This window comes from Xenopus laevis, chromosome 6L (assembly GCF_017654675.1).
Source record: "Xenopus laevis strain J_2021 chromosome 6L, Xenopus_laevis_v10.1, whole genome shotgun sequence".
NCBI lineage: Eukaryota > Metazoa > Chordata > Amphibia > Anura > Pipidae > Xenopus > Xenopus laevis.
In genome coordinates, this window is record NC_054381.1 from 22604655 (window position 1) to 22617616 (window position 12962).

Consider the following 12962-nt stretch of genomic DNA (forward strand, 5'->3'; position numbering starts at 1 on the left):
AAAGTTTGTTTTTTTTATTGCATTTTAGCAATTTTATTTTTCATGATGAAAAAGCAGAATATGTTGTGCGGACTTGTGAATTCTATTTACTGTTTTAGGCAGCAGAACGTATGAGGGATTAGGGTAAAAGTTTTTCTGAGCACTTGAGGACTTCAGCAGACGGCAGAGAACATCCCATGCATCACTTTTCTAATAGAATGAAAATATTCTATAGTCTGAACAAGTAAAAGTACTCAACTGAACAATGAGTGTTCCTTTAATGAATCTCCTCAGTCAACGTATTAATAGTGTTAAACATGAGCTACATGTGATGGCTTGATCTCATCCAGTTATTGTCAATCACCAGGGGGCTGAAGATGCTGGGAAATTCTACTTCGCACCACCATAAAAGATCTTACATGAAGTTTCATATCCAAGGCGTACACTATAAAATGTGCAAAGGGATAAACGTTTCCTGCCACAAAAACAAACACCTGGACTGGACTTCTCAGTCTCAAAAACTCTTATGCCCCATAAATGTATAATAAGTGAGGGGAGGCAGCCAGTGTAGAGGATACAAAACCTCTGCGATTATTGTGAACCCATGTGATCACAAGGAGAATACTACGGTATTGGCTTATGTCAACCCCATCATAGGAAATGGCTCCTGTTGCCTTACATATACGGTTACACTGCCCTCTATGGATTAAAATAGGCCTGATTTATCAACTGCCTGCACACTACAGGCCCACCAGCCATGAGCTTACAAGAGCCTGGGTTCCGTATCTACTTCATGTTGCCTGAATTCTGAACACTGAATAGAGGAGGCACTTACGTAGCGGCAATGACCACCTCTTCGCTGGTAACGGGCTGTGTGCGAGACCGGTCCTGTGCTCGGCGAAGCCTTCTCTCCACTGCTGCGTTTCTGGGACGTGGCTTGGCTGGTTTTGCCTCCAGGGATTTTTCCATTTCCTGCAAAAGTTTGTACTAGACTGTGAAAAGGTCTTATGAGACATGGAATAAAGAACTGGTGACATCATTATAACGCCAGCTAATAAAATCTAATCACCAGTATAAATGAATGTGATATGCTCCACAGCTAGAGACATTGCAGCATGGTATAAGAAACCAGTCTAAACCAATGGTTGTATTTAAAGTGACAGATGATACCCTGGATTGTTAACTTATAATGTATTCACTTGATTAGGGCTAAGGTCTGATTTAATCAGTATAACTTAATAAAATAATTCAGAGAGAAAAAAAAAAGTGCTATAAATGGTCTCCCAAAATTATTTCTCTTTCTAATCAAAGTTTGAAAATCAATAAAATACCAACTATGTAACGACACCAATTGAACAACCTTCGTTATCCCTAATTAACCTTCAATTAAGTGTGTGTGCCATTGTTTCAATTCATTACGTTTCTAATTACAAATCAATTAATCAGTGCCTTCAGGTGATTGTACGTACCAATTAATCAGTAGCTATATAAAGTGCTTGTAAGAATTGATTTACATTAATCCAATAACTTATAAGTAATCAATTAATATATTTATAAAGTGCAGTGCCAATAAATAGTAATTCAATTAACTCTCCCAATAGATTGTAGTTTATAATTAGTAGAATTAATTAGTGAGCATTAAAAAGTATGTAGGATAAGTTAATTCCCAATCAGCTCAAATTCTTGAAACTAGTAGGAAAATAAATACAGAGAGGTGTTGTCTTAATAACTGCTACTTATAATTTTTCTATAACTATGGTTGAGAGTGATGCTGATTATTTATTCTAATCATGATACAAACATTCCCCGACATAATCGAAACAAATAGGCAAGTGGACACTTTGATATCAACAAACTATGCCACATGCAAAGTCAAGGTGTAATAGCCATATCCAAATCAGCATTATCATCCCAGCATAACACAGAGTAAAGGTGGCCATAGACGTAGAGATCCGCTCGTTTGGCGTTGTCGAATTGAAGTGGGCGATATCGGGCTGATTCGATCGTGGGCCCTAGGGCCCAATGATTGGATCATAATGGATCAGATATGGGCAGTTGGATTGCAGGACCGTATAGATGCACAGATGTGGCTGCGATCCTACGGGATTTTTTAACGTGCCCGATCGAGATCTGTCCGTCTTTTGGCCAGATATTGATCGGGGAAGCCCGTCGGATAGCCCCACACACGGCCCAATAAGCTGCCTTCTCGGTCTGTCGGCAGCTTTTATCGGCCCGTGTTTGGGGGGCCTTTACACAAACAGAAGAACCAAAGAGGACAGTGGTGTAAATATTTGCTCAGAACTGGCTTCAAGCTGCCTCTTTCTCTCCACAATGGCAAGGCTATAGTAGTCCATGTGGGGTTTGAAAGCCTGGGACATTTAGTGTTTAAAGGGATAAGTGACTAGAAGACGATCATTTGCAGGGGTTAAACAAAATACTCTGGAACAGATGCTATGTTTTCTAAACAGTTCCTCCAGATTAATAAGTATGAATATCACCCAGCAAACGCATATTATATTACCCGAGGGGTGTCAGTTATACAAATGCTAATGGACTTTAATGCCTACACATGCAATACATCATTCACGCTAACTGAAGGAAGGTCTGCTTTTTGTGGGTTGGAATATACAATTACAGAACTGACTGTAGCTGTCATAACTTTCTCACTATGCCTGAAATGTAGCAGAAGGGCATTGTTTGGAGAAGTGATGTAAGCTGAAATATAAGACAGTACAGTACATGCTTCATTAGAACACTGCAGCCCCACACAGAAAGAGGAAAAGAACTAGTGCCCGTTGCCAGCGGGCCTCATCCTAAAACATTGGTATACAAGGGCACAGACAGATCTGAAAAGCATTGTATCCACCATAAGCCTAAAAAGAAGAGAAGGTGGCATCTGCCAATTTACAGACAATAATAATAATACACACTCTAGGCATTTGGCCTTTAAGACTCATTCTCTAGGTATCGTTCTATAAAAAAAGCCATGTAGGGAAAATTGGAACTGAATTGACCCATTATCAAGTTACATTAAAATATTGAGCATTAACTGGGTACAAATGCCACAAATCTATGGAGCATTGTTATTGACTAAATGTAAAAAGCCAACATATTTCCCAGCATCATTAAACAAACAGTAGTTTAAAACTCATTAAAAGGAAGCGAGTACCAGTTGTAAACAGAGAGGTTGTCCTAAACAAGTTTCCAAATGCTGCTGAGCACAGTACAGTGACATAAAGGCCACAGTTTGGATTTGGTTTGGCTGACTCTTCTGGACTTTTGCAAATCTATCTTCTTTTGAACATTACTCGCCCTCTCGCTCAGCAGGAAAACTTGTATAGGGTAACGTGTAAGTAACTGGAGGAGTTGCTTTTATAAATAGAAGAGACAGAGAAGTCACTGAGACAATTTCAAAGGCTTATTCCCAATAAACAGTTCAGTTACCCTGAATAGAAGCCTCTTCGCAGCCACACTAAGCTTGGCTCTTTCATCCACTTTTGCTTCTTCTGCAAACAGGAAAAAGATGAGTCAAATATGTATTTGCATTTTTGGTTCTAAAAACTATCTTCCTCTGTCTCATATAAATTATATAAAGTTACGTTGACAACCCTCTAAATCAGAGATCACCAACTTTTTTTAATAGTGAGTCACATTCAAATATAAAGAGAGTTGGGGAGCAACACAAGCATGAAAAAGTCCCAGTGGATGCCAAATGAGTGTTGTGATTGGCTATTAAGTGGCCCCTATGTAGATTAACAGCCTACAGGAGGTTCTGTTTGGCAGTACATCTGGTTTTCATGCAATCAAAACTTGCTTTCAAGCCTGGAATTCAAAAATAAGCACCAGCTTTGAGGCCACTGGGAACAACATCCAAGGGGTTGGTGAGAAACATGTTGCTCACAAGCCATTGGTTGGATATCACTGGTCTAAATGATTAAAATGTGATGCAATTGAGAAATGCCTCAACTAATGTCTTAAAGAAATGCCAGCGATGTACCTGACAATTAACAGTTGCTCCATTACAGAAGGGACCATGCAGAGTTAGAGTAGAAGCAGAAATGCAAAGGGTTGTAAAGTCATTGCTTATGGTTTATTATTTAAAAACAAGGGAAAGAGTTCCCTTTAAATTCAACATGGCTGAAAGCAGCAGTGATAAATAGAATCTTTGTAGGATGTGACATATTTAGCTGCAAAACCCAACCATTTGTCCTGGACACAGTTTAGGTCAGGCCCCCAAAGTGGGTTTTGAGAACAATATAAGTTGGGAATATATACAGACTGTATAATTGCACTGCTCAGTACATAAGTGCCGGAAACAGTTGTTTCTCAGAATACTCAAAAGACACTTCTACTTATGAAATTAGAACACAGCTGCTTTGGCTTCATAATAGGAGGCTGGAGTACTGGAGGTCTTTAGGAAACAGTTGGGGAAGTTGTTGGTTTGCGATATTGTTTAAAATGGAAAAGTACGAACTCTAAAAGAAATTAAAAAAAAAAAGCAACCAAATTCAGTTTGCACCATTTTTGTGCTCATGATATATTACAGAATAGCAGCTAAACAAAAAGTGGAACCAACTGGGTTATCCAAATGTGGACCAAGGGCCAGTGTAACTGTTAATACATAACCCACTGCTACTACTCCATATATATCCACATTAGCAATAATTAGCCTTTGCCACCACTAGCAGCCCAACTGAACTCACTACTGTGCTCCAATACTTGCCTTCAGCAATCTGCTCTGGGGACTGGAAGCTGGATCTGCATGAGATGGTAAAAAAAAACAAAAAAAACAGTTGACCAAAGCTTTCATTTTGGGCATGTGCACACTATAAAGCAAAAATAGTGTTTCATTATTCCTTTAAGATCTGCAAATGCATGCAAACAAACACAAACAAAAATAAATGAGACATTTTTAGATGCTAGAGCCACACTTAAGGACTGTGAGTTTTTAATGTCTACAGACTACACTTATTGCATCATAATTGCAAAAAATTAAATACATTTTTTTTTAAAAAAAAAATATAAATTTAAGTATATATAATTAGGTCAATGAAGCAAAAATCTATAAAAAGCAATATTAAAGGCTGCAAATGCCAAGCACAAACAGCTTTACCCAATGGCCGTGCCAGTTTGCAACAAAAGCAAAGCTTGGAGAGTCCACTGCCAATCTGTCCTTATAGCTGGACATTCAGGTGCCTACCTATCCATTTGCTTTCGCTCAGCTGACGTAACAGGCTGGGTTCTAAATCTTTCAGAGGTCTTTCTACTTTCACCAGGAGAGAAATAAAGTCTTGGCCTTCGAGGGCCTCTTTCCCGTTCAGTAGCAGACAAAGCACCTGATGTTGGCATTTCAGCCTTAGGTTCCCTTTGTAACCAGGAAATAGGTTATTGAAACAGAAAAAGAAAGAGAAATATTGACAATGGAGAGAGAAAGAGGTCGAGAGAGAAAAAGAGTGAGAGAAAGAGAAAATAAATCAGGAAAACCACACTAAATACTACACACCTACGATCACATGGCATGCAAAAAACAAAAAAAGTGTAGGAACAACATGCCTTGTCGTGTAGTTAGGTGCCAATTTTAGGAAACCGTGAAATCACCTTACTACTTCAACCACAATTGTGTTTGTTCAAGACGTGCAGGTGTCACACACAGTACTATAACTATAATTAAAAAAAATGAACACAAGGAGTCGAAAGGGAAAATCGAGAAATATCACCCACAACTCAGATTTTTGTGCGTAGTTGGTCGTCTCCAAGTATGCACTCCTAAGCTGGGCAACTGACACTTTGGTATTAACCATGCCGGCTTCTCCATTTGGAATGGCATCATGGTCTTCAGAAGGTAAAAACACCATCTCCTTCTGGACTTCTGAGTCCTTTATCTTAAAGGCGTCCATCTTTTGGGGGTTGGTGGTGTCAGACATTGAACGGTTAAGCATTTTATGCTTCATGGTAGAAACTTCCTTGGCATGTTCCTGGGATCTGTCTGGATGCGACGAGCCACTTTGAAGGAACAGGACCTTTTCACTTTTCCCAAAGTTTCCAGAGGTTTGAGTCTGAATTGGGAAACTGTGTGACACATGTAGGGCTTGGTCTTTATGCCCGGCCAATTTCTCATTTCTTTGCTTGTTGGCAGAAATATACGTCGGCTTTTCTTCATATATATGGTGTGATTTGCCATTGCTGATCACCTGCTTGCTTGTCTCCATGACATTGTCCTGACCTTGAAATGCATGTTGGGATTTCTCAATATACACATCACTGGAAGCTTTGGGATTTTTTAAGGAGGTAGTAAAAGCTGACACCATGACACTATTTTCAGGTGCATGCGGTGCCACAATTTTTGGTGTAAGAGCAACACTAGCAGGCTGAATGTGGCCATGAAAGGGCTGGTGAACTACCGCCGGCTGTCTATAAACCCTATGAAAAGCAGAGGTTTCCGACTGGAAAGGAACATGTTGGGCAGGTACGGAAAGAAGTTTCCTTTGCGTTGAGCTCTCTGTGTCAGTTTTGGGATATTCGTGAATATGATCTCTCCCCAGCCTCTCTCTAACTTTAACTCTTTAAAAAAGAAAATTAATTAGAATTCCAGGAGGATATCATCTTTGATGCTATACATAAATAATAATTAGTTTCCAAAATTAGTAGAACAGACATTCAAGGCAGCAAAGCACTTTTTGAAAAGAAGCAGGGGTAAGAAAGTAAAATCAAACTAGAAGCCTGCCAGGCTATCATAGGAGCCAGAGACAGGTGTGCAGGTACTAAATTCCAAGTTACAAACTAAACATACAGTTTAAGCAGTCCTCTTTACATGCCCTCCAAACAAACTTTGGGCCTTACATTTTGCTTTCTTCTTGCTTCCCCATGTAAGCAGAAACAGTGACCCTATGTTTTCATTTTCCCAAAATGTGAAGCCATACAAGGGCAAAGAGAATATTATTTTGCCAATACAGAATAAATCGGCATCACAGCCTCAAACTACAGGAAGCAACACATGAGAAACGGGAGCAGTAAGCAGATTCTCAAAGCCAATGCATGTATTTGAAAAACGTTATACACAGAGAACATTTTGTATAATAGCATGTTACTAAAGGTTTCTTGAAACAGAAAATTCAACGTCGTATATTGTTAGCTGTTTAATGTATGGAATGTAAAAAAGTCTTATAATGTGGAAAAAAACAAAACCATTTAAAGTGAAGGAAAGAGTGTCTCTGTCCAACTAAAAAGTCAAAAAATGTCAACAGTCCACAAAAATGTTTTTTAATACAAATCCAAACAAATTGGAAGTCAGTTTGTTCCTATTGTCTATAATAGGAAGAGATTTTATTGTATTGACTGGGTCATGTGACCCATTCTTACCATTATAGTGACCTTATTTGGGTTCAGAATAAATCCTTGACCTAGGATCAGGTGGTCATGACTAGCATTTTACTACTGTAGTTCAGACACACAAAGTATGATACAACAGTGTCCAATGAGTGGCTGTCATGGCTACTAGCAAGTGCCCTTGTTTGTGGCTGGTGTAGCTCAAGAAGCACCATTCACTTTGCATAGTGGCATACTTCCCATTACTACTACGGTATTTAGATGGTGAATCCGGATTCATCAACCAAAAAATGGACATGGTTTAAACAAAGGTAGGTAGAGTTTCTGGCAGACCCGGGAAATAGTGATCATCAACCAGGAGTAGGCACCATGGCTGTCTGGCGATTATGGGGGGCCTGGGACCAAAATGAATAAGCCAAATATGGCAGCCACCAAATGTATTAAACATTTACACCCCTTCATTCTCCAGCTGAATTGTACATAGTATAGAGGAAAACCTATGCAGGCATAAACTTCAGATTGGTAAGTGGTCACTGGCACATACAGTACTATTTATAGCCCCATAAGATTTCTATAAATAAAGAAGTGCACTTATATATAAATATATTAACATAAATGGGATATTTTTGCCTCAATGTTACATTATTGTTCATGGGAACTTAAAAGGAAACTAAACTACTTTCAGGTTGCAGTTAAAGGAGAAGGAAACCCTAAAAATGTATAGGACTAAAAATGGCATGTTATATATACTGAACTAGTTGCACCAGCCAAAAGTTTCAGCTTGTCAATAGCAGCAATGATCCAGGACTTCAAACTTGTCACAGGGGGTCACCATCTTGGAAAGTGTCTGTGACACTCACATGCTCAGTGGGCTCTGAGCAGCTGTTGAGAAGCTAAGCTTAGGGGTCGTCACTAATTATCCAGCAGAAAATGAGGTTGGCCTGTAATAAAAGCAGATGCTACAGGGCTGATTAATACATTTTTATGTAACTTGTGCTGCCATGTAGTATGTATGTATGTGTATTAATTACTTATCAGCCTTATATTGTGACATTTCTATGTGTACTGTATATTGTGAGTGGTTCCCTAAGCTCAGTAAGTGACAGCAGCACAGAGCTTGTGCAGTGAATCAGCAGAAAAGAAGATGGGGAGCTACTGGGGCATCTTTGGAGACACAGATCTTTACTGCTAAAGGACTGGGTTGCCTGGGGTTGGCACAGAAGCCCAAAACATAACATACAACATTTCTAGCGACTTCTTTAGTTTAACTTTCCTTGTCCTTCAAGTTGCAGCACTGTATAGGCTTTCCAAGTGTTTCTTTAGAAAGTTCAATAAAGTGCTCCTACTTTATATCCAAACTATATTTATTCAGGTATGAGCAGCAGAGTAGAGAGGGGGTAGACAATAAAGAAAAGCCAAAAACCATGTTGAATCAATTAAATTGGACAGGAGGAAAATAAAAACATTGGGAGAATTTTCCGCTAGCAAATCATAACTAGATGTTTTAGTCCCCCTGAAAATTATTATTAACATTTATATAGCGCCAGCATATTTTGCAGCGCTGCGATGGAGATCAGGTTAGGATTTCATTTATTTATAGCTGTGCAAACCAGGCTACTGCATTATACAAGACATTAGCCTCCCTTTAGAACTCCTTTAGTTTAGGGCAAGGTGTTAAAGAACATAAGTAAAACATGAAGTTGGAAGCAAAAGATTAGACCACATTAAAAGATCATGAAGTTCTCCTTTGTGTGTGTACAGTTAAGCCGAGCAGTCTAATGTTAGGAAATGGCAACTGTAGCACTCACAGATCCCCAGAATTTGGTGGTGATGACAGCTATAAATTAATGTGCTTATTTTACAAGGGGATATACACAATCAATACATACAAATAAATACTATTTTTTTTGCCCCTAGATAAAGGTTTTCTTTGATGATCTAGAATGCAATGGTAGCAGCCATGTTTCCAAAGAACTTTGTCTAGAAAAAAAAATGCCAATGTACAAGACAATGCATAAACACAATATTTAGCATATTTCAATGTCTTTTTTTAGCAGCATGTAGACTACAGCTATACAGGAAGGATCATTCTCTTAAAAATTAGGAAGGCACAAAATCTTGGATTCAGGTCAAGGTTTGGTTCAAAGACTCAAAGATAAAGTCGAATACGAATCTTCCTTTGTATGATTTACGGATCGTGTGTGGATCGTCCCGGCATTTTTCATGCCATGGTGGTCTGTTTAGTTGATCGTACAGGTTAGAAGATTTCTGTGGCTAACGATATCTCTGATGATATCAATGAGTGGCTGTCCCTACTATTTGTCGGACATAACTTTCTCACGATTGCGGTCTTTGAATTAATGGTCAGAACATTGTCTGATTTGCTCAGGTTGGGAGATTGCATCAAACGATCGTGTTTTGGACATAGTTTTTGTAAGATTTCCAAATCATGGTTTGGATTAGGTTCAGTATTCGTCTGAATCTTTTGTGGATTTGAATCATTATAGATTTGGTGTATCTGTATTATATATAATATTACATAATTTTTTACCGTGAAAACCCAACAGCAAAACTTCAGGAAAACCATTCAACACCAACTGTTGAAATTACATTTCACTATTTGTTTTTAATTATGTTATTTACAAATACAAAACATTTAAATACTACAATATTTACATTAATCTAATAACACCTTGAATTTTAGAAAAAGCATTTTGTGCCCAAATGGAGAATTTTTTTATTATTAATAAACAGTTTTATTTTGTATTTTGCAATTCAATTAAGAAGGAATCTTGTGGTAAAGTAGAACCATTGACAGCAGCTGAAATATGGTAGTTTTGATAATTTTGCTGTCTTGTTTTCACAGTTATAAACAATTGTTTTTAAAAAAAATTGTGAAATTCAAAAATTATTATTATGCTCTCTCACTGCTAGTAAAAATCTGAAAAATAGAAACGAGGCAAATAGGGATGCACCGAATCCAGGATTCGGCCTTTTTCAGCAGGATTCGGCCGAATCCTTCTGCCCGGCCGAACCGAATCTGAATCCTAATTTGCATATGCAAATTAGGGGCAGGGAGGGAAATTGCGTGACTTTTTGTCAGAAAACAAGGAAGTAAAAAATGTTTTCCCCTTCCCACCCCTAATTTGCATATGCAAATTAGGGTTCGGATTCGGTTCGGTATTCGGCCGAATCCTTTGTGAAGGATTCGGGGGTTCGGCTGAATCCAAAAAAGTGGATTCGGTGCATCCCTAGAGGCAAAAGTTTTTAAGGAGGATCCACGGTTTAAAATAAATAAGTACATTTTGTGTTTATTGTTTATTTAAATGTTGTTTAATCACATCAAAACTCTAAACAACAGGGTGGATCTTATTACACAATAAAAAAAAATTCAGCTTCAGATCAGCCAATTAAAATGGCAGTGTAAGGGATAGGACATGTAAAGCGCAGACACCGGTTTTTGCAATGTTAGCTCAATTCAGAAAAAAAGCAACTAATTTTGGAGATCTGGAGAAAACTGCAGAGAAAGACTGAAATGATTTTTCCTAGAGAAGAAGAATACGATTACTTTAAAAAAAAAAAAAAAAGTCCTTTAATGTGGCCAGGCAAACCTTCATAATGAAATATAATTCTAAGCCACTTTCCATTACACATGGACTACATTTTTTCAATGGTTTTAAAGTTATCTTTAAAATGTAATTGCTATTGACAGAAGGCTTTTTTTTTTTTTTAATCCCTTTCTCCTGTTTGGAAATAATTTTTCCTCTGAATTCAAATTCAAAAACCAGAAATGCAAGAATACAAAACAGTAGAATAGAAAAAGCATAGGTTGCAATTACATTCAAAAATAACAACGAAAACCTCTGAAAATCTATATTGGAATATTCTTTCAGTAAGCAAAAAAAATTTTTGGGTGGACATCCCTTTAAATGCCAGAAATAAAGGAAGGAAATAAATAGAAGTCAAAAAAAAAATTCAGAGATGGGGCTCATCTATTACCAATAGGGATGCACCAAATCGGGCTTTTTCAGCAGGATTTGGCCAAATCCTTCTGCCCAGCCGAACCAAATAAAAATCCTGATTTGCAGATGCATATTAGGGGCGGGGAGGGAAATCTTGTGACTTTTTCCCCTCCCACACCTAATTGCATATGCAAATTAGGATTCGGTTCTGTATTTGGCCGAATCTTTCGCAAAGTATTCAGAGGTACAGCCAAATCCAAAAAAGTGGATTCGGTGCATCCCTAGTTACAAATAAACATTGTAAGTAGGACCGATGGATGACAAGAAGAAAACTTTAGTGAATTAAAAATCATTTCAAATTTATACAGAAGGATAAGGGCAGATTCATTAAAGTATCTAAGCATCGAAAAATGAACATTTTGATATCTTGATTGACATTTTAATAGATCAGCAGCCCAAATATAAAGGTGTAGCAAATCTGGTCACTGTACTGTCATTTCATTCAGAAATTAAATAATGGCATGGCCATCATAGAAAAATGACAATTAAAATGAGAAAAATAACTATCCAAATATTTTACATTGGATTTGGTATGGATGTTCTCACTTTATTAGGGATGCACTGAATCCACTACTTTGAATTCGGTTGAACCCCCCCCCCCATTCCTTCATGAAAGATTCAGCCAAATACCAAACCGAATCTGAACCCTAATTTACATATACAAATCAGGGTAAGGAAGGAAAGAGATCCGTGTGATACTTCCTTCTTTGTGTGACAAAAAGTAACAAGATTTTAAGGATTTGGATTAGATCCGGCCAGGCACATTGGCTGAATCTAAATACTGCTGATCTTAAGAGCCCTTTAACTGCAATGATGTAATCATGAAAGAAGAATAGAAGAGGAATAGAGGACACGCAGGGAGGAGTAGAGGGCTTAGAGATTGTGGAAGGAGCAGGGAATAGGTGAAAAGGGAATGGAGATGGTTGGTATTTGGCGGAAGGAGGGGTGGAGCTTGTGAAGATGGCACATTATGTGGGGTGTGAATCAGGCATGATAAAGTCAAATTACAGTACAGGTATGGAATCTGTTATCCGGAAACCTGTTATCCAGAATGCTCCAAATTACAAAAAGGCCATCTCCCATAGACTCCATTTTAATTGAAAAATCCAAATTTACTATAAAACAGTAGCTTGTACTTGATCCAAACGAAGATATAATTAATCCTTATTGGAAGCAAAATCAGCCTATTGGGTTTATTTAAAAATTACATGATTTTCTAGTAGACAAAGTACAAAGATCCAAATTATGGAAAGATTCATTGTTCGAAAAACCCCAGGTCCTGAGCATTCCGGATAAGAGGTCAGAAACCTGTAATTGCATTGATTAGGTCCTCTCACACACTAATAGAACTGTTTCAGGTTGGTAATCCCTTAAAAAAATTGGAAAAAAAAACCCCCACCACCAACAACAAAAATAATGTATATTCCTATAGGTTCCTATAATCTGGTTCTTATATAACAGACAAACTTTCCAATATATTTACAGCCCAACTACAGGTACCAATGTTTTTCCTTATCATAGAGATAAGATTTCAAATTAGTTTCCCTTTTTGGATAGCGAACTGTGGTTCAATTTAAATAAAGGGTGGATGAGATAGAGAAATAAAAAGTCAAGAGTTACCAAGAAAAATTACTC

At 37.8% G+C, this 12962-nt stretch overlaps 1 protein-coding gene across 4 annotated transcripts in view; it reads right to left on the reverse strand.

Annotated features, from left to right (window-relative positions):
• Positions 1-12962, reverse strand: part of svil.L (supervillin L homeolog) — a 196560-nt gene that overhangs the window by 66334 nt on the left and 117264 nt on the right. For 3 of the 4 annotated variants that reach the window (XM_041565826.1, XM_041565828.1, XM_041565827.1), the window contains 5 exons: positions 5701-6540; positions 5180-5344; positions 4703-4737; positions 3424-3485; positions 815-951 (listed from right to left, as the gene is read on the reverse strand). In XM_041565826.1, coding sequence (XP_041421760.1) covers positions 815-951; positions 3424-3485; positions 4703-4737; positions 5180-5344; positions 5701-6540 — 1239 coding nt within the window. The remainder of the gene's footprint in view (positions 1-814; positions 952-3423; positions 3486-4702; positions 4738-5179; positions 5345-5700; positions 6541-12962) is intronic. The other variant, XM_041565829.1, reaches the window with a different exon arrangement.